Below are 27308 nucleotides of genomic sequence, written 5' to 3' on the forward strand. Positions count from 1 at the left end.
TTACATGTTTTGCATTCTCAATTACGGAATTTGGCCAATGATTTTTCTAGTTTGAGAGAAAGTGGGAATAATTTTAAAAAATCTGATTTTTCAGAGCCCATTGATTTTTTTACTTTCTTGCATGTCTTTTATGATTTATATATTACATATGAACTGATTTTGAATATGATAGAATTACTTCTATGATACAACGGATAGTTTAGGCCCCTATACAAAGGAAGTTTATTATGTGTACTTATTTTTGTGATCTTTTGAATTCCAAGTATATAATAATGTCTTTTGTCAACATCCCCTGGATTTCATTGAAAAATTCGATGAATTTCTTAATGTTTTTCATTATTTCCCAAAAATGGCAATACAATATGCAATATATGCTATAATTCCCCCTGATATGTTTATGCATTCTAAAGGTGTGATACGTGCATCGATATCGATATTGAAAACACTACTTGCCACCACAAAGTTCTACTTCTATCAAATCAGCTAGTCTCCAAGGGAACGGACCCTCATACCAAGAGATGACAATAATCCCCCCAAATGATGGCCTGGAGAAGTGGAAACAAAAAGTCTTGAACAAGTAGTCTGGACATTTTCAAATGAGTATCCAAGCAAAAGAAGTCTCAGCTCACTCTCATTTTGTTAATTGAAGAAACCTGGGAAGTTGTAATATTGATTTGGCTGACTTGTTGAATCTGCAAAAGATGCAAAAAAGGGATACTAAATTCAGAAAAGATGAATAACACAATGATTTCTTTCAGTAAATCCTCTTACCGCCTCTGACCAGAAATGATAAAAACCCTTCTCTTCTCTTCTTTATAATTTAGTTTATCAAGACAATCTGTTGATTGTTTCTTATTCCTCTCCCCCTTCACTGGTACAATTTGGTGTCTGAGTGAAGATGGACGACAAGGTAGGAAGCATTTCACTGCTTTTCTTGCCTCCACAAATGGAGGGATTACAACACAAATGACTGCCTCACTTCCTATCAAAGACCTCTGCGGATGAGGAACAATTAGTTGATGGGGAAGTATATGATCCTTAACCCAAGGATATGCACTGTATACTCCAGTTTTCAATTTGTAAAAGTTAGGCCATTGGTCCAGTAATCTAGGCCATCAGTATGATCCGACCCGCCATGGATGCAGTCTTCTAGGTTTGATCATTTCATGGAGCGAATTATGTGATAGCTTCATCATGGATTTACACATTCTCACCACTCTCTCAGAATTTCACAGCTGGGAATGGGAGCATCTGTGAGAGGAAGGCGGTCTGAATGGACTAGGAAGAGATCAAAACCTTAGGCCTGAAATCATGAAGCTCAGACAGCAAGAGCAAAACTTATAATGTCAACTCTTTGCGAAGCAACAGATGACAGCCCTCTCTCTCTCTCTCTCTCTCTCTCTCTCTCTCTCTCTCTCTCTCTCCTGTCTTTGTAAGGTCACCTGATGGTTCTACTGCCTCATTCGGCACTTTGACATGCCCTGAGTTTAGAAACCACAAAAGACAGGGTTGTCTATACAAAAAATAAAATAAAATAAAATAGGGTATATGAATATCTGCAGCACACACACACACACAAATCCTCAATCGCATCTAATTATATTTCCAGAATCTCAATAACATGAAAACAAGCAGCATGAGATGACATTCTTATTAGGTACAGAGCCAGCAAAAACAGCTGACCAACATATGCAAGGAACCAAACTAACTGCAAATGCATGTGAGAGTTAGCACGACAACAGAAAGCAGTCATTCACCCAAACTACATCTTAACAGTACACCAGCATTTTCTCTGCTATAAGAATATAAGCTGGAAAGGGAAAGAAGGATTTGTACAGGGAACTTCACCTTGAGCTTTCTACACACTTTTCTACATGCTCAGGTCATTTATCTAATTCACCACCTGCTTAAAAGAGGGCCAAAGATTTACGTCTAGTGAAGATGCTCATTTTTCTTTTGAAAAAATTGGAAGATTTTAATGCTGGTTGCTTTTCTTTGCAGCTGCTGCCAGAATCCCTTGATAATTCGGCATCAGATCCAACCTGGAGGGAACTGTCAAGAGGATCATTATGTCTGAGATCTCTCAATAGCTGGAGTAACTTCATGGCGCTCTCTTTCCCCCTCATATTCCCATTGATAGATATATTGACAAGAGCCGGGATAACACCCTCATTCATGACCGAATGGCAACAGTCTGAACTATGAGAACATATGGAAAGGAGAACAGCAACTGCATGTTCTTGTTCATCACGAGTGCCCGTGTCAAGCAGTTCTGAAATAGACTCGATGCATCCATTGGTTTCAAAGATCGCAACTCTAGCTTCTTCAGTGTCGCATACATTTTGCAGAATCTTTATGCAGTTTCCAGTGACTACTCCATCACCCAAAAGCTGAACCAGCTTTGCAATGCATCCTGAGGACAGAATGTGCGATCTGAAGTCACTGTGAGATGACAAATCACAGAGGACTTTAACAGCTTGCACCTGCAATTCATTGACTTGTGAGCCGAGAATCTTTATGAGCGAAGGAAGAGCACCAGATGCCATGATTTTGGATTTAAAACTCTGGTGGTTGGTTAACACTTGCATGATTGCCAAAGCTTCTTTAGATATCTCTGAATCAAGAAAAGATGCTAAAAGCTGAAATGCATCTTCATGTAAGGGTGGTGTGCCATTTCTGCATGGTGCACCACAAAGAGGGTTAGTCATTGTACTGTGCAAAGGGAAATACTAATTACATGACAATGTAGAACAAACGTAGCATGACCAAGGCCGTAGTTGCAACATGCAGAAGAAGTGGGGGAAGAGTAAGCAGGTATTATGCATGCAAACACCTCTGGAATTGTGAATGATAATGATGCATCTTAGCAAATATCACATAATTTTGGCAACTGATTCAATTGAAGCTTGAGAAACTCCTATGTTTCGTCAAACAATTCAATGAAAGGTTCCAGTAATAAAGGACTGACCAATCATAATGGCAAGGTAGATATGAAAATACCTGATGTTGCTTACAAAAGCCAGAAGGACCTGAGCTCCTGTTCTCTGTGCTTCTACATTGGATAGGTCTCTTGCATCCATCAAAAATCTCATCAGTGCTTCCACGAAACCATTAGAGTGCATTGAATGGCAGGCTTCATCATTGCGTTTCAAAAAGATCTTGACATCATCCACTGCTTTCAATTGAAATTCCAATGGAAGCGCACCAAGTTTCGAAAGGAAATCCGAATACATTTCCTGGCTAAAATCAGCAAAGGATTGACTTCTGTCAGAGCCATCATTCCAAGAGGAGATTTGAGTGTGGTTATCCTTCAAGCTTTCTATGCTGTTAGTGTGGGATGAATCCAAACAGTTACTCGTATCAAAGGAGCTGATTGATATATTGCTGGTGTCACTTTGATTTATGTAATCTGAAGTTCGGTTGTCTAACAAGGTGGGCTTGACGTTAAATGAACTTCCAAAACTAGAGAAGGAACTGGAGTATGAAGTGTTCCAAGATGAAAGTGCTTCAGGAATAGACTGTAAGCATGGATTCTGAATGGTGACATTGTGCTCTCTGCACCATTTTGAAATAAGATCCTTCAGGCAAGAGTTTGGAGTCAGAGAAAAATGTGATAACTTTTTCTGTGTCTTTGGACATGTATCGTGACCCTCACTGAACCACTTCTCTATCCATATCCTTTCAAAAGTTTGCCCAGAAGCTATGACCACAGGGTCAAACATCAGTTTTGATGAAATGGGGCACTTGAATTCCTCAGGGGGCATGTCTGGTCTAGATACGTCGCTTTGAGCTTCGCAGAAATCAAAATCCCTATGCTGTCTCAGCTCCACAGACTCATCTGTTTTTTCACACTGACCACTATTGCATGCAGAATTCATGATTGAAAGTGGATCTTTCCACTGAGCATCAGCACTTTCTGCTTGTTCACATCCCACTAAATTTCCATACTTACTTAGAAGGTATAGGAGGTACTTGAGGATATTCTCCTTTCTCTGGTCAGTATCACGGACCTTATCAAGTAGTTTTTTAATAGATCTTTTCTCTATCACAAGAGCCTTGGGAGATGTAATATGCAACCGAATAGCTGCTATTTGGAATGCTTCAAATTCTGGCATTTGCATTGAATCTGTAGCAGATCTATCATGCCTGAGCAATGCTAGCACCACTCCGCCTGCCTCCTCTTCAGAAGAATCTATTACAAACTTTGCATCTTGAAGATCATTGACAATGGCAGAAATCTGAGAATGAATTTTTTTTTTTTAGCATCCATTTCTACCAGAGGAAAACTGTTCGAAAAGTAGTAAACAGCAGTATTCAGATGGTATAACAAACAGATGCCTTGCCCTTAAAATCCAAATGGCTCAATCCAGGAAAATGATAATTTGCAACACAGAACTGACAGTCATATCAGAAACATATTCAAACTAATTTACAGTACAATCTTGCACATAGACAATGTATAAAGAGAGGATCAAGTGTGCAACATTAAAGACAGGATCAAGTGTTCAACACTAAGTTATCAAGCATTCAATATCTGCAAATGTGGTATGCGTACTGGACCTGTACCTTTCATCTTTCGGGCTCTATAGTTGATGGGTAGTATCCAAGATTCACACCAATTCATTGAACATAGCCACTGATTGGAGGACTGTTGAGGACTTCAAATGGGTGATGAGGAAAAAGTCCTACCAACAGCAACCATTTAATGAGCAAAAATCCACCAAAAGATCGCTACCATCATCTAATTGGTATCATTTTTGGTGCATGACCTGTCCACAAGGAGGTATAGCAGACAAACAGTCTAGATTTCATACACGTGCCATGTGTATGGAAAATGAATGATTGATGACAACTTAGATATTAGCATTTAGTACTGGGTGCATGATATGCATACATACATTTTTTTTTTTTCATATTGAAAGGTAAGGATTTTATTGCTGGAAGAGAGAGAGAGAGAGAGAGAGAGAGAGAGAGAGAGAGAGAGAGAGAGAGAGAGAGTACCAAAAGAAAAGAAAATACAACAAAAGAGAGAACGTAAAGGAACTAAAAGAAACAGCAGCTGTACAAAAACTGTCCCCTGGAAAGCAAGACCCCCAACATGACCAGCTCAAGGAGCCCAATTTCTAAACATGAATTGGTGTGAATACTCCACCAGATGCATATATGCTCTTCTGCTTTTGAGTCCCAATACAAATATGTGCCTATCAATACATGAGAATGTACATCCATATTGCAGTAGAAAGGAAAATGTACGTAATCTGAGCTCATGTGTTAAACATCTGATAAATTCAGCTCTTAGCATATCAGAGCCAATGCATCTATTAGAATACTTCTAGGACCAGGTCTTATATGAAGAGGCCTAGGAGTGGTATTACTTACCAAGCCCAGCCCACAAAGTAAAACCTAGGATTGAACCCTAGCCCTGCCTGATTAATAAAAGGGCTTTAATTTTAGGTCCAGGCCAAGCCCTCAGGCCTAATCTTCCAGCCCAAGCCACCCAAAGTGGGCCAGCCTGGCCATTGACAGCCCTAGTTGAGAATGCAAATTCATCTTTTATTGTGGTGTCTTATGTTTGTTGTCTAGTGCTCTTTTATCCCACATCTGGCAAGTGTGCTTGTCACTCCTATCTATATAAAGGGGCTCAAGTCATCTAGTCTTGCGTGGAAAGTGTGCAAACAGTGTAGCACCATGTGCACCTAGAGATCTAATCTAGCGAGAATTCTACAATACTTCTCTTAATACAAGTCTTTGTGATTTCTCTTTATTTAGTTTTTTCAAAATGGAATCAGAGAGGGTAAGAACACGTTGATTTTGTCTGCTTGGTCTTGTTCTGCTTCTTCATCCTCATTCATCGAATGGATCTCTGGGGTCATAGGAAATACTCTGTGATTGACCGCTTCTTCAACACCATTGATTCGCTTTATTGCACACTCTCACACCATTGATTTCACCTTTGTTGGACACTCTGTTCTCATCTTTTCTCCATTCTCATCCTGATCATCCCTCAAGTCACTACTAACAAGAAGTTGACATCCTTGTAGACCTGGTAGCTGTTGTCATTGGAGAAGCCGTCGTTATGGTGGGTTTCTATCCAAGTGGCTGTCCACCACAATTTTTTGAAACCACTTTCCCCATTTTTCATTATGCATCACTTTTTCAATGTCATGAATCATCAATGGTATGGTCTTGTAGAGGAGCTTCGTGAGGTTCTTTTGTGAATTGCGAGGGTCAACGTAGATGTGGCCAGGCATTGAATGTTGAAGTTGGAGGAGCATCGGACCAGATAATGGATTACAGTTCTATCCCAAGACACATGAGTTCCAACCTTATTTGCTCGCCCCACACAAACTATTCAACATAATGCTCGACCAAGTTGACATGGAGGATTTCAACCTTCACTTGAACTTCCCTTTTCCAAAGATTGTTTCTTCTTTTATTTAGGCCTTTGTTATCTGTTTTGGGCATAGTTCACTCACCTATTGCACTTGTGTCGTCACATGCCGTTGCGGGTCCAGTTCTCTTCTCAACCATTATGAGTACATTTCACTCACCTATTGTCTAGTATTGTACTTTTGTCTTTGAGAGAAGCATGTGTGTGAATGATAGTTTGATGGCTCAATGGTTGCCGAGTTTGGCTATAACCTACTATTTCAAATGAAAATTCAGTAGACCACAAAAGCTTAATCTAAAGCCAGGATGTAATTCTAGATCTTGAATTCCACCATGTTGAGTTTTGGGGGGAGTACTAAGAATACAAATTCATCCTTTTCTTGTGTTGTGCCTTATGTTTCTTGTCTTGTGTTCTTTTGTCCTATCTGAGTGTGTAAATGCAAGTTGTCATGCTTATCTATATAAAGGGCTCATATCATCTAGTCTAGCATGGAGAGTAATCAATGTAGCATCCTGTGCACTTGGGAGTTAATCTGGTAAGATTGCCCCAACACTTCTCTTAATATAAATCTCGTGTGTTTTCTCATTGTTAGTTTGCACATATTGTTCTGATTTTATTTTATTTTTCTCCTTTTCCTCCTCGTTTTCTTCTGCTTCTCCTCCTGGCCCTTCGGCTTCAATTCCTCCTCCTTCTTTGGCTTTCTTCCTCTCCCTTCTTCTCCTATTTCTCCTTCTACTCCTTTAGCTACTTCTGCTTGTTCTCCAGCTACTTTTGCTTCTTCTCCTTCAACTGCTGCTGCTGATCATTCTCTTCTTGCTTTTGCTCCTGCTGCTTTTCCTCCTCTTCCTCCCTCTCCTACTCCTTTTCACTCCAAGGATGTAATATGGATACATATCATTGTCTATTATAATTTGATGATCATACATGAACTACCAAAAAAGGAAAGTATTAACAAATAAAAAATAGGAAAGATCAAAATGAGAATGAACCAGAGCATTGGAAGTTCTTTCATACAGAAAAAATGGGAAAATGAAAAAAAGAAAAAATAAAATACAAAAATTGAGACATTGCTTGTCATAGAAACTGCCCAACTCTGTAAAAACAAATTCAAAGATGACTTTTATCTAAAAATGAATAGGGACTATTCTCAGAAGAATAATGCTTGACAAACCTTCATAGCTAATGGTTGTGGAACCATATTCTGAACTTTTGTTAAACTTTGTACTAGTGCCTTTCTTGCTCTGTCAAATCTTAACTGAATAGCCTCCCCTGTGATTGCCTGAGAAAACTTATAGAAACAATAATGCATAAGAATTCAGAAAAACAAAAGATAATGTCCAACTGAATAAACTGGAAATATGCATCTTGCATGATTTTGACTATAATCACAAAGAGCTTCATGCATCAATGGCATTAGATATAAACAACAGAGTTTCAAAGGTTCAGTCTCAGTAATAGTAGAACTAAGTAAAATAGTATCAGAAAAATGCTAAAACAGAAAACACCTCGGACATAATTACTACAAATTCTTTTCATGTCAATACGAGCTACCAATCTTCAGAAAACAGGGGTAGGATTAAAAAAATAAAAAAGCTTCAAAAAACATAACTAATTCCAGAAAAGTGACCATAGAAGTTTGGAAACACATCCTTCTGAAGAACAGTACTAGGACCCTTAAACATAAAATCAAGTGCGTCATCATTTAATCCTTATCCCAATTAATTGGGGTCGTCTACATGAATCTTGTACCGCCATTCCACTCTATCAAGGGCCAGTGCTTCAGTTAGAGCATAGGTCATCAAAGTCTTTTCTTAATACTTCCATCCACATCCTTTTGGGCCTTCCCCTTGCCCTTCTAGAACCTTCAACTTGTACCAAATCTCTCCTTCTAACTGACACGGTTCTTGGTCTACGTTGTGCATGACCAAACCATCTAAGTCTACTTTCCCTCATCTTCTTACCTATTGGTGCACATGACCAAACCACGTATATGATCAACTCTGGCATTAATTGTGTTTGAATAATTCTTTCATATGCGCAGTAATTCATATATATGGGGACTCATCTGGTGTGAGGGCTCTTCCCTTCGCAATTCTTTCCCTTCTCTAGCCCGTCTTTGCCCTGTAGCAGACATCTCGGTGACCAGCTGCTTCACGACCTCTGGAAAGGGGAGTATCTGGAGCCCTCATTGTCGGCAGAATTTATCGGACTCTTGAGTTTGATGAATTGTTGCTGCTTCTTTCCTGGTTGTAGGGCTTTCATCCTTTGCCAAAGCTGTTAATTCTTAGGCGTGTCTGAAAGATAAATCAGGGACCTTCTTGGTGAAATCTCTTTATAGGCTCGCGGCTTAGCATGGGATTTCCAAAGCCCACTCCCATATGAGTCATGTCTGCTCCTATGGAACGCCTCTAAAGGTGGCAGTGTTTGCGTGGCTTGCGAGTAGAAATAAAATTCTAACCATCGACAATCTTCTCAAGAGGGCAATGGTGCTGCCTAACGCTTGCCTCTTATGCCTAAGAGATGCAGAGTTGGTGGATCAGTTGTTCATCCACTCTCTTTTTGCTTTGAAAGTCTAGGACGCTGTCTTATCTTCGTTTAAGGTGAGCTGGGTGATGCCAATCTCCATTGAAGGCTTGTTTCAGTCTTGGCACTTTGGCGGGCTCAGAAGAAGGTACATGTCGCATTGGAGGGTTGCTGTCCATGTTGTTCTTTCGGTGATCTGGGGTGAAAGGAACAGTTGTTGTTTTGCAATAGTAGTTCGCCTAGGGGCATTGTTGGTCAGGTCTATTTGTACATTGGGAATTGGGTGTCCGACTCCCTAAATGGGTGTTTTTTTTGTCTCTCTCCTTTATTTTTTCTGTTGCCCTTTGCTGGCTTTTTGTCCTTTCAATAAATTGCATTATCTTTAAGAAAAAAATCATATATGTGAATTTTAACTATTTTATTGTGTAAGCACTTATTAGCAAACAATGCTCATTCATAATGTCCATGTTACATTCACACTCAAAAACAAGTTCCTTTGAGGACTATTGTTCATGGATACCAACACATGATAAGCATCGAGAGAAACCAATTCCCACAACATGAATATTTTAGAGGATATGTACAAGTCTCTCGTATTGTCATCAGTGTTTCAAATAGTGCCCGTAGCGTACACTACGTAACGTGGCTGTAGCGCTACGTAGCGTCCTAAATAGTTGATGAGGACATCGTGCGCACGCGCGCCCGCATGCGCACGTGGCCCCCATCATCGATCTGGCTTGATGACGACGTCCAAGGAGGGCCTCTTAGTTAGAAAATGAAGTTTTGATTCAAAGGAGTGGGCCCGATAGTCAAGAAAAGCCCATCACGGGATCTCATGATCGTGGCCCACTAGTCGGATTGATTTCATATTTTAAGTTTTGCTTATTTATGTTATTTAGAACATCATGAATGCTTTAGATTTATTTGATTGGTTTTTATTTTAGTTTACTTCATCGCTAAGTAATAGGTTGCGCACATGGCACGAGTTTTAGGGTATAGGATTTTCCTATAAATAGGCACCTCTTATAGTTCTTTTAATTCATTCAAGTTTAATAAAAATTCCTACAAATTTTTTTCTTACTTCTGAGTTTTTAAGTTATGGAAACATTCAAGTGGGTGCGAAGCCCTCCCTTTTCGAGGGGCTAACTACCGTGGTGCGAAGCCATGTTTATCCCAATCCGCCACTCCATCTTATTTCATTCATCCTTCGATCATCTTCACCTCAAATCCACTTGTTTTACAGTTGTTTGTCTTTCTACAGTCAGTTTTCAAAATCTGACCCTACAAGAGGGCTGAAACTTCGATAGAGCATCGCGCTTCAACTGTATGTCGAATTGTCATCAAATTTGGAAGGTTTGAAGACCCCCCTAGCCAACCAAGGCCAAAAAGTCCCTTTTGGGATTCGGGCCTCCTCCACACGTGCGGCCCCCTACTGCACATGTGTATCGGTACCCTGCCCCGCTGCCCGCACGCGGGATCTGTTCCAGGTTCAGGATTTCCTTCTCTTTTCCTTTTCTTACCTAGTTTCATAACCCTAGTCCTAGTTTACATTATCCATAATTTGTTTACTCTTTTTCCTCATCCTAGGGTTCCTCGAATTGAAATTGGGGAATCTCTTAGATTAAGGGCTGATTACTATGCATGTGTGGCTGAATTCTATTTCCCTTTTAGTATCGCTTGGCTTATAAATTTTATTGTTCCAGCCCTAGCTTGTGTAGGCCTGGACCCGCATAAATTTCCCTTAATTGAATGTTTGGACTTTCATGTGGGATATGGAATTTGTGTAGTTGTTTCTGAACTAATATGATCTTAATCTTGAATTCTTACACAACATATTTGAATTTCATGTCCTGCACCAAAATTGGTATCAGAGCCTAGGGTTCTTGTAAGGGAATACATCAGATATTTAGGGTTTAGTTTGTTTAAGTCCTTTATGCATCCAATTCATCACATATAGCTGTTTAGAAGACCGTAGTCCTTGATATTAGCTGCTGAAATTTCTGGTAGCAGGAAGTTAGCAATTTACATTGCTGTAACTTTCTGTTATTCTCTTATTTCGACAATTATATTGCTGGATTTTAATAGCTCTGCATAGTTCCCTCATATAGAGTCTCATAGGATCATTTAGTCCTATTTAGTTGCATATAGTCATCTTAGAAAGTCCTTAGGTGGAGTTAGCAAGTGTATGCCCACACGTACGGGTCGCGGTTTCGGTTTGCACCCTACACTAAACATGGAGCGATAGCAAGAAGCAGTGGCCAAGTTAACTTAGCAGGTTGATTCCCTAAGTAGGCGCTTGAAACAAAGCATAGATCAGCGCCTTGACCAAATAGAGGCCACCCTCAGGACAAACCCTACCATTAGGGAAGATTTTCAATCTCAGACAGGTGGTCAGGAGATTAGACCAAGGAATGGGGGCGGCCAAGGAGTTATTCATGGGCGCGCATCTATGCACCCACCCCGTGAGGGATATTATGATTAATATGACCCAGATGCACAACTCTTCAAGGGAGTTAAAGTAGATGCCCCTACATTTGATGGCCACTTGGACCCTAAAGCCCTTTTAGACTGGTTAACGGATATAGACCATTATTTTGAGTGGTATGACATGTCGGATGCTCGACGAGTCCGGTTCGCCAAGATGAAGCTTGTGGGCCAAACAAAGAGGTTTTGGGCGACAGTTGAGCGAAAGAAAGAAAGAGCGAGGGAACTCCCAATAGTCCATTGAGGAGAAATGAAAGAAACACTTAAAGAGAAGTACCTCCCTTTCTCTTATCAATTAAGGTTGATTGAGGAGTGGCAGTCTCTTTAACAGGGTTCCATGAGTATTGCAGACTATATCGGCAAGTTTGAAGAGTACTTGACCCACTGTGAGGTTGATGAGGACCCAGTACTTACCCTTGCTGGTTTTAAAACGGGCCTCCATCCTGACATTAGGAGAGAATTGATCGCCAAAGACATACACACTATTAAACAGTTGTACCAAATAGTGTTAGATGTCGAGAAATATCTCAAAGCGTCTGTGGGAAGGCGGTTTGATTTTCGTGAGTCCGGTACTAAGGTTAACCCCTCTGGAGCTAAACCTAACACGGGATACTAAAACAAACCTTCCAATAATGTTTAGCCCGGGCCTAAGGATGATAAGGGTAAAGAGATTGCCGGGTCTAGTTCATGTGGAAGTAGGGCCACTAGGTGTTTTAGGTGTCAAGGGTTTGGTCATTTTGCTCACCAGTGCGGTACGAGAGAGGGCACCAAAGTATTCTTCATTGATGGGCAACTAGAAGTAATGCCCTTAGAGAGTGACGGCGAAGAAGAAGAATATGAGCCCGTAAAGACCCTTAGTGATGAGGAAGAGGGAGCGCAAGAGTCTGCGACCCTCACAATTATGCATTGCGCTTTAGCTCAAGCCAAGAGCACTGATGACTGGCGTCGCAACACGATCTTCTATACTCATGCAAAATGTGGAGAAAAGAGCTGTAAGATGATCGTGGATAGTAGTAATTGTGCCAACGTGGCATCGATTAGCACTGTGAGTAGTTTGGGCTTGAAGTTGGAAGTTCATCCTCAACCCTATAGGGTCTCTTGGGTTGATAAAACATCCATTCTAGTCTTGCACCGTTGTCTTATCCCTATTCAGTTTGGATCATATAAAGACACCATTTGGTGTGATGTTGTTCCTATGGATGTTAGCCATATCATTTTGGGTAGGCCGTGGCTCTATGACAGAGATGTTACTATATTTGGTCGCTCAAATGTATATACATTCTGGTTCGAGAGCAAGAAGTTCAAGCTAAACCCACTGACACTTAAGAACACGACTGGAAAGGAGTCCACCACACAGAGTAATGTAAGTGGCCCAAAAGAAGTTAAGGAGTCGAAGTCCAAGTCCAAACCGCTCCATATTTTGAATGACAAAGACTTTGAGCGAAAAATGGAGGCAGACTCGATGGTATACGCCCTTGTGGCTAGGGAGAGTGTACCAGAGACTAGTGTAGAGTTACCCACTGAGGCCATTTAGGTAGTACATGAGTTTCGTGATGATCTACCGAATGAGCTTCCCCCTATGAGGGATATACAGCATGTCATTAATTTAATCCCTGGGGCGACTCTACCAAACCTCCCGCATTACAGAATGAACCCAAAGGAGCACGTTAAGTTGAAAAAGCAGATTGATGAACTCCTAGAAAAGGGTTTCATTCGAGAGAGCATGAGTCCGTGTGCTGTGCCCACTCTTCTTACACCTAAGAAGGATGGCACATGGAGGATATGTGTAGATAGTAAGGCCATCAACAAAATCACAGTTAAATACCGGTTTCCTATACCGCGTCTTAATAACATGTTGGATATAATAGCTAATGCTACTATCTTCTCAAAAATTAACCTCAAGAGTCGTTATCACCAAATCCGTATACGCCCTGGTGATGAGTGAAAGACAGCCTTCAAGACAAAAGATAGCTATACGAATGGCTAGTTATGCCCTTTGGGTTAACTAACGCCCCAAGCACTTTCATGCGTGTGATGACCCAAGTGTTAAGGTCCTTCATAAGGAAGTTTCTGGTCGTATATTTTGATGATATCTTAATTTATAGCATGACGAAGGAGCAACACCTCAACCACTCAAGGCAGGTTTGTGGGATCCTTACGGCCGAAAAGTTATATGCCAACCGAAAAAAGTATGCATTTTTGTCTAGTAGTGTGATCTTATTAGATTTTATTGTGTCAGCTAAGGGCGTATTGGCAGATCCCGAGAAGGTCAAAGCCATCGTCAATTGATCTGAACCCCGCAATATTCATAAGGTGCGCAGCTTTCACGGCTTAGCCACCTTCTATAGGCAGTTCATTCGAGGCTTCAGTTCCATTATGGATCCCATCACGGATTGCATAAAAAAGGGAGAGTTTTAATTAAAAAAGGCAGCTTCAAAGCCTTCAAGGAGATAAAGGTTAAGATGACCGAAGCTCCAGTCACGCGACTTCCAGATTTTTCAAAAGCTTTTGACGTTGCATGTGATGCGTCAGGTCTCAGAATAGGAGTACTTAGTCAGGAAGGGCATCGTGTTGCCTTTTTTAGTGAAAAACTGAATGAGGCGAAACAAAAATATCTCACCTATGAGAAGGAGTTCTATGCGGTAGTGCAATCACTATGTCATTGGCGTCATTATCTATTACTGCAAGAATTCGTCTTGTTCTCAGATCACGATGCCTTGAGATACTTGAACTCTCAGAAGAAATTAAGCCCCAGGCATGCCAAGTGGGTTCAATTCCTTCAAGGGTACACTTTTGTACTTAAACACAAGGCCTGTGTAGAGAATAAGTCTACCGACGCGTTGAGTCGTCGAGTCGCATTACTCAACTCTATGAGCATTGAAGTTACGGGCCTTGAGCGCATTAAAGAAGAGTATTCTAAGTGTACCGATTTCGGAATTGTGTACGCGTCGTTGTTAGGAGTGACCGCTTGTGCATACCAGGCACCTCCCTCCGCGATTTTCTTGTCTGGGAGTTACATTCATGAGGGGTCGGGGGTCATTTCGGTAGAGATAAGACCATTACCCTAGTGAAGAATAGATTTCATTAACCAAGCCTCAAGTGAGACGTGACCAAAATTATAGGGCAATACCGTACTTGTCAACTGGCAAAGCAAATGAAACAAAATACAAGATTATACACACCTTTGCCAGTCTCATTCATCCCTTGGAAGGACATCAGTGTCGTGGACCGTTTCTCTATAATGACCCACTTCATTCCTTGTTCTAAGACCTCCGATGTATCTCATGTTGCCAAGCTGTTCTTTAGTGAGGTCATCAAACTGCATGGGTTATCAAAAACCATAGCGTCTGACCGTGACGTGCGATTTATGAGTTACTTCTGGAAGATACTATGACACATGATGAATACTAGGCTCCAATTTTCTTCTACCTACCACCCTCAGACTGAGGTGGTTAATAGGAGCCTAGGGAGTTTACTTCGATATTTAATGGGGGAGCATACCAGGAAATGGGACACCGTACTACCTATGACCGAGTGTCAATAGGTCCACAGGTCTAAGTCCTTTTAAAGTCGTTGCTGGTTACAAGCATAGGAAGCCTATTGATCTAATCCTTATGTCATTGTCCCATAGGCCGTTGGAGTTCGCAGAATCTTTTACGCATCACATCCATTCATTGCATCAAGAAATCAGGCGAAAGATCACTAGTAATGAACATTACAAATTTTCTGCAGACCAGCATAAACGTTTTAAAGAATTCAATATGGACTCTGTGATGGTCTGCATTAGGCCCTAGCGGTATCTTTCAGGGGTCATTCGTAAATTACACGCGCGTAGCGTTGGACCCTTCAAAATTATGAAACGAAACGGTCTCAATGCGTATAAGGTAGATCTTTCACCTTCCATGGGAATTAGTTTCACATTCAATGTGGAGGATCTAGTTGCTTTTCAGGGACCCACTGATACTTTGTCTGGCCCTTCGCCCACCCATCCTGATTCTTCAGATTTACCCCTTGATCCATGACCTCTTCCCGACCTTTCTTCCCAGCCTCTACCTCCCATACCTAGCCTTTACACACCCAGAGAATAAATAGAGGATATCCTGGACCATGAGATAGTTTCAACGTTGGATGGTGGGTTTCAGAAGTACCTGTTTAAATGGAAGTCACGCTCAGCTTCAGACAACACGTGGCTCACTAAGGAGCTTCAGAGACTTGATCCTGACATCCTAGAGCGGTTCAAGAGTTTTATTTCACCAGTGGCGAAATCTTCGCAACCGGGGAGAGTTGATAAGGACATCTTGCGCACGCACGCCCGCACGCCGCGTACACGCGCACGCACACCACCCCCTACGTACTTACGTACGAAGGGCCTCGTCGATCTGGCTCGATGACGACGTCTAGAGAGGGCCTCCTAGTTAGAAGACGAAGTTTTGATTCAAAAGAGTGAACCCGATAGTTAAGAAAAGCCCATCATGGGATCTCATAATCATGGCTCACTAGTTGGATTAATTTCATATTTTAGGTTTTGTTTATTTATATTATTTAGAATATCATAAACGCTTGATTGGTTTTTATTTTAGTTTACTTCATCGCCAAGTAATAGGTTGCGCACATGGTGCGACTTTTGGGGTATAGGTTTTTTCCTATAAATAGGCACCCCTTGTACTTCTTTTGATTTATTTAAGTTTAATAAAAATTCTGTAAGTTTTTTTCTACTCTCTAAGTTTCTGAGTTGTGGAAAAAATTTAAGCGGGTGTGAAACCCTCCCTTTTCGAAGGGTTAAATTCAAGTGGGTGCGAAGCCCTCCCTTTTCGAAGGGCTAACCACCGTGGTGCGAAGCCACGTTTATCCCAATTCGCCCCTCCATCTTATTTCATCAATCCTTTGATTATCTTCACGTCAAATCCACTTGTTTTGCAGCTGTTTGTCTTTCTACAACCAGTTTCCAGAATCTGGCCCTGCAGGAGGGCTGAAACTTCGACAAAGCACTGCGCCTCAACCGTACGTCGGATCGCCATCAAATTTGGAGGGTTTGGAGATCCCCCTAGCCGACCAAGGCCAAGAAGTCCCTTTTGGGATTCGGGCCTCCTCCACACGTGCGACCCCCTACTGCGCACATGCGCCAGTACCCTGCCCTGCTGCCCGCACGCAGGACCTATTCCTGGTTCAGGATTTCCTTCTCTTTTCTTTTTCTTACCTAGTTTCATAACTCTAGTCTTAGTTTATATTATCCATAATTTATTTCCCCTTTTTTCTCATTCTAGGGTTCCTCAAATTGAAATTAGGAAATCCCTTGGATTACAGGCTGATTACTATGCATGTGTGGCTGAATTCTATTTCCCTTTGAGTATCGTTCGACTTATAAATTTTATTGTTCCAACCCTAGCCTGTGTAGGCTTAGACCCGCATAGATTCCCCTTAAATTGAATGTTTGGACTTTCATGTAGGATATGGAATTTGTGTGTTGTTTCTGAACTAATATAATCTTAAGCTTGAATTCTTGCACATCATATTTGAATTTCATGTCTTGCATCAATAGCGTAAATCCCCAGCGTACGCTACAGCTACATAGCGAGTAGTGTACGTAGCATAAGCTACAATATATTTTTTGACTATTTTATTTTTTTATTACTTTTTTCATGTTTTATTTGTATCTAATGTTGAGGAATGTGACAGTTGTATTGTACTTGATACTTGTAAACTATGTGATTTTTATTTCATTTCATAATTGTGACTTACGGTTTCAATTAGATATTATTAATTAAAGTGGTTTGCTTAGAAAATTATTGATATGATAATTATTTGATTCGGCTTATACATGTGGATTGGCTTTTGATAAATGATAACTAATAAATCATTTGAACATGCTTATAATTGATCAAATGAATCATCTTTTAGGCATTTTTATATTTACTTTTCCTTTTTTCCACTAGTTATTATATTTGTCCTATTTTTAAATTTAAAAAAAAATAGAAGTATTGTGTAGCTTACGCTACTCACTACGTATTTATGCTACACGCTAAAGAAGGCTAAGCGCTATGCATCACGCTACCGCTATTTAAAACATTGATTGTCACACAAGCAGATGATGAATGCGACAGAGATGAGGATATTGAGCTAAATGTGTGGTAAGACTAGGAACAAGGAAGGATAGAATTAAGAATAAGATCATTTAAAGCAAGCTATCAGTAGCCGTAATTGAAGAAAATGATGGAGAGACGACCGTGATGGTTCAGCCATGTACTAAGAAAGTTGGACACAGACCTAAGAAGAAGGGAACTTTCATTAGTTGAAGGGCATGAAAGGAGGGTGAGAGGAAGACCTAAAAGGACTTGGATAGAGGTGGTGAGAAAGGATGAAAGCTTTATCACTTACCAAAAGAAATGGCCTAAGGAATTATTATTATTATTATTTTTTAGCAAAACAGGATACGTAAAGCCCACTCCAAATAGCTTGGACAGGGTATTTGAGGATGAAGAAGATTATCATGTAGAATAACTAAAATGTAACCTGAAAGTACAAGGGTAAGCACCAACTCAAGATGCTTGATCTTGGTCATATGCGGGTTAGTTAAAGATTTTATGGCATAGAAGTATTATGACTCACAAGCATCAAGTAATAATGTGAGATTGGGCACTTTAGGAGAGACTTGTCATCGATGAAGTGCTTCCCCCAAGCGTATACCGTGCGGCACTCGATTCACACCCCTTGTGAATGAGTCAGCCAACCATGCAAGAGCTACAAAGCAGCTTGAACAGAAGAGAGCACAATAGAGTCTTGACGGAAAGAAAACTTGTATTGCACTAATTACTCAAGAGAGCTTACAACTTTCTTGGATGCTTTACAAATGAGAACCCCTCCATATATAGAGCTAGAAAGCTTCTAGTTTCTCTACATCAAAGGCTAGAATGATGCCATGTGGCAATCATCCAACGGCTAGGAATGCCATAGAATCTTTCGAGATTATTTTACATAACTCTAGCTACAGGAAGACACAAGAGAACTCTTGAATGTTCTAGAGATCTCTAAACAAATCTATTATTTGATAGAAGTCACTACACTACACAAAACCTTTGGAATACAAGTAGTTTCAAAATGTCCAAGTCCATAAGATGGGGAATGGATATGATCGGTCTGTGACAGACTGCATTTTGATCAACAAAATCACATCCTATAGGAAATGGCTTTCTCCTTCAGAATGTGTGCATTTAAATTGTACTTCAAGAAGCTAAGCTAACTAATATTGCAGTTGACTGTATACATTATTCATCATCTGAATTATGCTAGGTGAAGTTTTATTCAGGAGTGAAGAAGTAATGCTCCTTGGTCCTAGGAAGATGTCAGATAAAAATACTGAAAGTTATTACTCATGTACCAAGCAACCATTGGCAGATGGAAATTGGAATAATGATCACCGCCCCAGATTTAAACCAATTCAGCAAATTACATTGAAGGCATTTCAAGCAGTTTGAAAACTTGAACTGATGCTTCAACATTTACCATGTTTCTTAACTATTCCAAATGCCTCTTCAATTGAATATAGAGAACGCACCAGGTAAAGCTTGCTTGATTCAGCACAATGCTGAAGAAGTAACTTGGCTTTCTCAATCGCAAGGTTTAAAGCACACAATGCCTGTATTCCAGACATGCATCCCGGTCGAGCTGATTCTATGTCTGGAAATATATGTATGATCCTATCAAGAAACTTTGTGAGCTCCCTGTACATTAAACTATGTACCTGCCATCGAGGAATGTGCTCAGATAAAATGTGCCAACAATAATAGGATAACTGTAGAGATTTTGAAAAATAATGCCAAAACATTAAAATATAAACAAGAACTTCTGGCAAAAAGGCATTCATCAGTCCACTGGAAAATCATACAAATAGAGATAGAGAGAAAAAAAAAATTTCTTCATAGAGGTGTGACTTAGGACGTTTAGGTTGTTTGGTGATCAGATTCACTGTTTTAAATAGGTACGCTATGTAGAGTGTAGCTTATGGTACATAGCGTTACCTAGCCTTAACACTATGTAGCTCATGAAAATAGCATAAGTCGTGGGTAGCCTAAACTACATGATAATTTGCATACGCTACACACTTCATAGACTACATACATGCTATATAGCTCACATTACAAATTATTTATCACTTTAACATTAAAATCAATTAATGTTTCCAATGATTTGTTACATTTTTCAATTTTCAATAAAAAATAGTTAATTTTTTCAATGCTTTTCATAAAAATAATACAAGTAACAGTATTAAATCAGTTTTGTTGCTATTTCTTTACCTTTACACTTAATCATTTCCCTTTCTTATTACCTCAGATTGCATTTGGTTGCACCAAATATCATGAAATTGGTGCAACCAAGTGCAACCTTGATTAAAAATTCTAAAAGTAGGGAATAGTGTAAGTAACATGCTATGTAGTTTACGCCTCACACTTTAGAGGGGTGAATGCTACACTACATGCTATTAGCTAGTTAAAACACTGATAAGAGTTTACACGTTGATTTAGATTTTGAATGACCCAATTGTTCTTTTTTTTTTTATTGTGAGTGACACGCAGCTTTGCGTGGTGGAAATTAACTATAAAAGTCCACAAATTATGTAGCAAAGGTTTGGAAATAACTCATAGAGCTGAAAAGTTCAGCAATCTCAACTCTTTAATGATCTATGAAAGTTTTGAACCAAAAAAATAAATTGGTTTTATTATCATTTCTATAGGTTATACTATGAATGCAAAATGAATCCAATCCTCAATAAGTAAATCATTTTATATCTATCAATAATAGATCTCTTCTTGGTGTCCAACAGAAAGTCCTCAGGATTTAAATGGCCTAGTACTGATGTGTGGCCCCACTTTGGTTGCACTACCAAATCGAATCAATGAACGGTGGACTTTGGATGCACAAATGCTACGAGAAAACAATATGGAAATGAGAGCCATGACCCTCCCTCTGTGTGCGTGCGCACGTGTGTGATAGTTCACATTTAAAGTGCGTGCCTGTGTGATGGTTCACATTTAAAGGAAAACCGTTACATTTTTAATAGAATTTTAGTTTTTTTTTTTTAATTTTATTTAAAGGAAAAAAAAAAAAACTGTGGACATCCCCATTAACATCGAATTTGAAAAGATCTGTAAAAAAAAAAAGTTTATACATGTGGTAGGAAACCACACCACACTGCACTATACTATGCCATGCCACGAGCATGGCCTGGCTCGGTGCATGTGCATGAAAAATGCACATCAGCACACCCTCTCCTATACACTTCAATGCATACTCTCTAGAATGGGCTCAAGCCCCTAAGAGAACAACAATGCCCATAAGGGTGTGTAAGAGCTCTTCCGTATCCAATGTGGGACAAAAACCAAGATGCTTTTGGAAACAAAACACTTGTTTATTTTAAAACAATATAAAACAAGCACCAAAACATCGCTTGCTCCTTGATTTCTTGATAAAAGGAGAGGAGAGAATTTTCATGATTCTTATTCCTTGCTTAGTACATGCAACATGGCTGTAGAAGATTGACCTAAAGCATGCAACTTTTATAAAAGAATTAAACGCATTTAGAATTTAATACTACACAATTCTATAAGTGTTCTTAATATGCTAATGATCCATTTACTTTCACGGCGATCTTCTTCATATGCTCAAGGACCTATTTGGATTGAGAGCAAAATAGGGAAAGCATTCAATTTACATCGACGAAAGTTTGCACTTACTTGGGAAGTGGAGATGTTGTGGCAAACTGTTTGCCTTTTCTTTTCACACCTCAACAAGGGAGTACAATATTTTTTCAAAAAGTCAAATACTGAGAAAAAAGTTTGCCCCTGATTTGACATTTTAAATGGCAAAATTGGAGGGAAAGGAGTTTCCCTTGGTAGGATTGTGACGAAGGTGTTCCGTGTCTATTACAATATGGCCATAAAGGCCGAGACGTATAGGTAACGGCCGGGATTGTTACATGATACAAGGGTGAAACGGGGCAGTTGATTTTTTTATTTTTTATTTTGGACCGTATCAGCCATTATGGGGGCTGTAATGACCATTACCCGCATAATAGTCGAAAAACAATCACTTTTTTTTCTCTTTAAATCCATTTTCTCCTTATTTTTCACTTTTCTCATTCTAAAAACTTTCCTAAATTATTCAACAGTAGATTTTGATCACTCTTACTATAGTTTTTATAATTAAAACTGTAGATTGAAGCGATTTGGGTGAATAGAAGCTCCGAGGGCTATTTTTTCAAAAAAATAAAAAAATAAAAGTGGTATTTATGCCTTTTTTTCGATTTCTAGTTCTAATGCTTGATCGTGATGTGTAAATATTAGAGATACATAACTATGTTCATAAATTCACCAGACAACCAGATACAACACTATTACCAAAGAGTGGACTGTTATATTACCATAAACATGTTCAAAACAAAAAATTGAATACATATTTCAAATATTCACATTATTCTAAATTTTCTAAATATATTTTTTTCCAGATTTTTTTGGGTAAAAAAATAATTAAAAAAAAATCGACCGCTATGAGGGCCATAACGGTCGTTACGCCCCCATATCGGCCGTAACAGCCGATACCCACATCAATAATGATGGTGACCATTATGACCACTATTACTAATACGGAATACCTTGATTGCAACCCAAACACTTTCAAATGCAAAGGCAAAGCATTTTCCAGGACTTTTCTTTACCAAAATAAACAAGTGCAATAGGGTTGCTTCCCCTAGTGCTAATGTTAGTTTACCATCCGCCTATGTCACAATTTTGCTTTCACTTGCATTCCCCCTAGTTTATCCCCAATCCAAACAGGCTAGAACCTTCAAGCCCAGTCAAATGTGTAAGAAGCCATGAGAGAATTAGAAGAAGAAGAAGAAGAAGAAGTCATGTGTAAGGAAGAGATTTAAAAAAAAAAAAAAAAAAACTCGATTAAGATTTTTATAATGAAGCTCCAAGGTCTAAATATGTCATTAAACCTTGTATTGGATAAAGTAAGTAATGGAAATGTATAGCAGGATGGTAAAACTCCAAATGCAGAAAGCTTTAAAAAAGATTTTGGACCAAGTGTGAACAAATGTAACTGTTTTATTTGTACCTTTACCTGAGCAGAATATGGCAATACTTGCTCAACTTCAGCAACATCATTCCCCATTCAGTAAGAAAGCAGCCTTGATCTGCACATCAAAGATAAAATATGAAATGATCGTTTGCATACCAACTACTATATCAGACATTAGTAGCTCAAGTGATAAAAGAAAAGTTAATCAACCTGATTCATAGATAATCATTTTCATCAAAATCAAACTGCATAGAAACAGGTGAAATGATATATATTTGAAGTTAGAACCAGACTATAAATGAAAATTGTCGAGGGGGACCACAAAAAAGGACAGAAACTTAAATGAGAAGATTGTTCTAAAGTTCACAGGAAACACCCTTATAGGTCGTTTGGATGCCTATAAAATCATTAAGTTGTAACCCGATTATAGGTAATCCAATTATAGGTGTAAAGTGTTTACAGCCTGTCCTGTTTGGCTTTAAGCTGTAATCTGATTACAGGTAAATGGTTGTTTGTGTTTGGATAAGCTGTAATCTGTTTACAGCCTGTAATTGAGTATTCACACACAACATAGCTTGGAGTGGTAAATCCTTTAAACATCATTAAATAACAAATAAATCTTTATTTAAGATAGATCATTAGAATAAGCCCAACTTAATAAACCCTGTGGCTGATCCTTAGGCTAAACCAATAATTTGTTGGGCCACAGTTGTGGGTCCACTAATTCAAATTAAGTTTTAGACGGGGAACTATTTAATATAAATAATTAACTATAAAGCAACATCATCAACATCACAGCTAAGCTTTACCCCAACTAGTTTTGGTCAGCTACATAGATTCCTTTTCTTCCATTCCACTCTATCTATTGCCTTAACTTCAGTTAGGCTTAGAGAATTGATGGACAGAATCTCCCAATCTGAGTGATTCTCTGTGGCATAGCCCATAAGCAGTGAGACCTGTAAGATAAACAGCTTAGATCACCGACCCATGAGACCCACTTGTGCAAACTGAAAATTGAAATACAACATACCTTTTGATGCTATCGAGATTCTCCTCCACAAGCTTGCAGAAAAACTTTCCACAGCTGCCTATTGCAGTGTCCTTCTAAGCATTACAAACAATTACTTATGAGACATGTTATGCTTGGACTATCACATGCACACAATTTCTACACAGGAGGGGATTAGGTGTGGCCTGAGCTTACACAAGACGATGCGGCTTTTACTATGGGGTCCACCTTGATGCATTTGTTATATCCACACCATCCATCCATTTTGCAAGATCATTATAGGGCACAAGCCCAAAAATGAGGCAGATCCAAAACTCAAGTGGACCACAACCACAAAAGGCAGTGGGGACAATGACACCCACTGTTGAAACCTACCCAAGGCCCACCATCATGTTTATTTGCTATACAACTTGTTCATAAGGTCACACAGACCTGGACGGAGGACAAACACAGATATCAGCTTGATACAATACTTCTTTCATCCCCAAGAAGTTTTTAGTGGTAGGAGTTCAATCCCCGTTGCTTGCTATGGTGTGGTCCATTTAAGGTTTGGATCTGCCTCATTTTTGGGTCCATGCCAGATTAGCACATGCAAAGGCAGGACAGCTGAGGTTGGTTCAGCTTCCTCATTTTCCACGAATGCAGACTTTCACAAGAGCTTCCTGCGACAAGAAGCTAGGTGAGGCCCATTGATGTTTGTGAGAAATCAACCCCATCACCAAAAATGAGGCAGATCCAAAACTCAAGTGGGCCGCAGGATAGGAAACAATGAGGATTGAACGTACACTGATGAAACATTTGTGGGCCACATTTTTATTTTTTTTTATCGCGCTAATATTTCCAGTTCACCCCCATAGGAATGACCTTATGAACAGAATGTATCGGATATAAACATCACGGTGGACCCCAAGAGGTTCAACGGTAGGCATTTCCCTACCCACTTTTTCTTGTCCTACTGCCTACTTGAGTTTTGTATCTGCCTCATTTTTGGGCCCATGTCCTGCAATGATCTGGACAAATGGATGGATGGGGTGGATTTCTCAGAAAAATCACGGTGGCCCCACCTAGCTTCCTAGCATAGGAATATAGGATTGAATGATCTCAATAGTCTCTGAAAATAGATCGGGAGGGTTTTTTCTCCAAGGAGTTTCTAAAACCAGTTCTGAGGGTTTCTGTTCAGGAGGGTTTCTAACCATAGAGACAGAGCTCTCTAGCTCTCAGAACTTGGAGATGGAGGTGGAGAGAGAGAGAGAGAGAGAGAGAGAGAGAGAGAGAGAGAGAGTTTTGCAGTACAGAGATGGAGGTATGATCTATCTATCTATCTTCTTCTTCTTCGATAGAGGTTTTTAACTCCTGGGTTTGACAATTTCACAACTTCTGTTAGAAGAAGCTGCAACTCTCATTTCATTGATATAAATCTGTTGCTTAAAATCCCTTTACCTGTAATATGAAACATGCCCTTTTGTCATGTTTCAGTCAGATTACAGCTAAAAGTTGTAATCTGATTGCCTGTAATCGGATTACAACTTACTGATTTTACAGGCATCCAAATGACCACTAGGTGTTGATGCTAATAGGATGCACCTCGACAAAGGTATGAAGACAAGCTCAAAATGTGCAACTCAAAGACAGCCAAAACGCATGTCCACGTTTTCCAATGGCTGCTTTGGATTTAGAATTATGGTACTTGTATGTGTCATCACACCATCGTGACATGCTGTATCAGTGCACTTGCATAAATGGCAAAGGATGGACAAAATGGATGAATAGATTTGAAGAGAAATCTTAAAACATGGCTGCAACAAATTCCCCCCACAGACTTGTCAATCTTCAGAAACGCCGGAATGCCTCTCCTCTTCTTCAGTCTTTTGGTTGTTATAAATTTGTCTATCTAGGGTATGACTGGATGCATTACAGAATTGAATTGCAATCGTAATTACTAGTCCAATGAGTGAAAAATAACCATGTTGAGGTTCTTGAGTTGGAGCGGAAAGGGACTTAACACCTTCATCATGCATGCTTCTTGATTAACAGAACGTCTGCAATACAACTCACTTGTGCATTCAAAAGCAGCTTTACGGTGTTATGTTATCTTAATCAAGTATTCATTCCATGACAGGAGGTAACCTAAGTGGGATTATTATTATTATTATTATTTTAAAGGTAGAGAAACAATAAGATAAGGATTTCTTTCTTTCTTTGTTTCTTTCATTCATTGGGTAAAAGTAAATGACACTCCCAATAAGCACTGGCATGGAGCTATGAAGCAAAACTGACAGTAACACACGACAAACACATGACAAAAGCAACAGGTGTCCACGTTTCCAATTTCCTACAAACAGGAAAAATTGCAAAATCATGTCATCATAAAAAGCCACCTAAAGAATCTATTAATAAACCCTCCATTTTGTTAGCATGAATGGGCGGAACACGCAAAATTCAAATCAGAGTCAGTCAATTGCCATCGGCAACATAGGAAAGAAAATCAAGAGGAAAGATTGATCGTTTGGTGCCAACAAATGTAAGAAACAATCACATGAATTCAATTAACAGAATTTAGGGAAATCTCAATCAAATGAATAAATAAAAATAAAAAATAAAAAATAAAAATAAAAAGACGAGAAGACAAGAAGAGAAACGACAATTACTTGTGAAATCAAGGGGAGGAGAAGGACAGTGAGCCGAGAACTTCAAGGAGAGGAGGAAGCGTCTGCTTTAACAGGAATGGGAATAAAAAAAACCGCAACAACGGAAACTGAAGCAGCGAGAATTGCATCAAAATTCCAAAACCAAAAAATTATTCTCCGCTACTGCTTATACGATCTTCCCAATACGATAACATGAGTTAGAATTCCAGAGGGTTGTTGGATAATATATAAATATATATACCTAATGAACGAGGAAAGAGAATCTGAGAGCGTTTGGTTTTGGGTTTTGGACATGATATTGAAGAAAAATAAAAAGGGGAAAAGAAGAGAGCTGATGCTGAAAAAGCAACTGCTCTTAGATATCCCGTTGGCTTAGCAACCCATCCCACTCGGCCTGTGACACACGTGCTACCCTCGTGCACACGGCGTGGCTTTGGTGAATCCCCGGATCCACTAAGTTGGGTGTGACCCCTGACTTTTGAGCCCACTTTGATTTAAATGACTAAATCCATGCCGTCCATCCGCATTGAAATCTCATTTTAGGTGAACTATAGTACAGGATACAGTGGTAAATGACTATTAAAAACTTCTTGTGGGCCGCAAAATCTTTAGATCAAGATGATATTTGTGTGGTCTCTTTATCTAAGTCTACGTGACCTTATCAACATTTTGGATGGAAAATAAAAATTCTGGTGTAATCCGAGAATTTTGTAATGGTTTTCATTCGATCACAACTGCTTCCTGTGGTGTTGTCTATCTAAGAATTTGTTCAGTTTCATTTTTTGTATCATGCGCTAAGATGAGCTTTAAAAATTTTTGGACAGTGTAGATTTAAGTTGGATCCCGCCTACTTCAGCGGATCCAGGGATGCACCGAAGCCTCCTCCCGGACACACCGGCCCACGGAACGGCCAGTAGCTACTGGACGGTGGTCTGTGGATCTCATGGTGTATTTGAATTATCCACGCTGTCCATCAAATTTTTCAGATCATTTTATGAAAATATAACAACATTGAGGCAGAACCAAATCTTTTGGACCACACCCCGTGAAACAGTAGTGCTTGAACGCCCATCATTAAAAACTTCCTGGGGGCCACAAAAATTTTGGATGAAGCTAATATTTGTGCTTTCCCTTCATCTAGGTCTATGTGATATGATCAACAGGTTGGATGGAAAATAAA

At 39.5% G+C, this 27308-nt stretch overlaps 1 protein-coding gene across 6 annotated transcripts; it reads right to left on the bottom strand.

Annotated features, from left to right (window-relative positions):
• Window positions 1–1622: 1622 nt before the first annotated feature.
• LOC131237972 (U-box domain-containing protein 6-like) lies at window positions 1623–26458 on the bottom strand. Of its 6 annotated transcripts, XM_058236098.1 has the most exons (7): window positions 26129–26458; window positions 23502–23572; window positions 22508–22586; window positions 18951–19136; window positions 7563–7679; window positions 3001–4238; window positions 1623–2676 (listed from the first exon to the last, which is right to left on the bottom strand). In XM_058236098.1, exons 3-7 carry the CDS (start codon window positions 22562–22564, stop codon window positions 1908–1910), a joined length of 2367 nt encoding a protein of 788 aa, XP_058092081.1. In that variant the 5' UTR covers window positions 22565–22586; window positions 23502–23572; window positions 26129–26458; the 3' UTR covers window positions 1623–1907. The 6 variants fall into 6 exon arrangements, with proteins under 6 accessions (XP_058092081.1, XP_058092082.1, XP_058092080.1 ...); XM_058236099.1 differs by lacking the exon at window positions 23502–23572 and having other exon boundaries at window positions 7563–7670; XM_058236097.1 differs by lacking the exon at window positions 23502–23572.
• Window positions 26459–27308: the final 850 nt, after the last annotated feature.

Source organism: Magnolia sinica, chromosome 2 (genome assembly GCF_029962835.1).
Source record: "Magnolia sinica isolate HGM2019 chromosome 2, MsV1, whole genome shotgun sequence".
Taxonomy (NCBI): Eukaryota; Viridiplantae; Streptophyta; class Magnoliopsida; order Magnoliales; family Magnoliaceae; genus Magnolia; species Magnolia sinica.

What these genes read in the sequence shown, in the direction of transcription:
- LOC131237972 (XM_058236097.1), bottom strand. Translation starts at nt 22,564, where the DNA reads ATGGGGAATGATGTTGCTGAAGTTGAGCAAGTATTGCCATATTCTGCT. An exon ending in AATCAAGCAAGCTTTACCTG is followed by an intron (nt 7,680 to 18,950) that starts GTGCGTTCTCTA and finishes TGTTTCTATAAG; the next exon opens with TTTTCTCAGGCAATCACAGG. An exon ending in GCTTTTGTAAGCAACATCAG is followed by an intron (nt 2,677 to 3,000) that starts GTATTTTCATAT and finishes TGCACCATGCAG; the next exon opens with AAATGGCACACCACCCTTAC.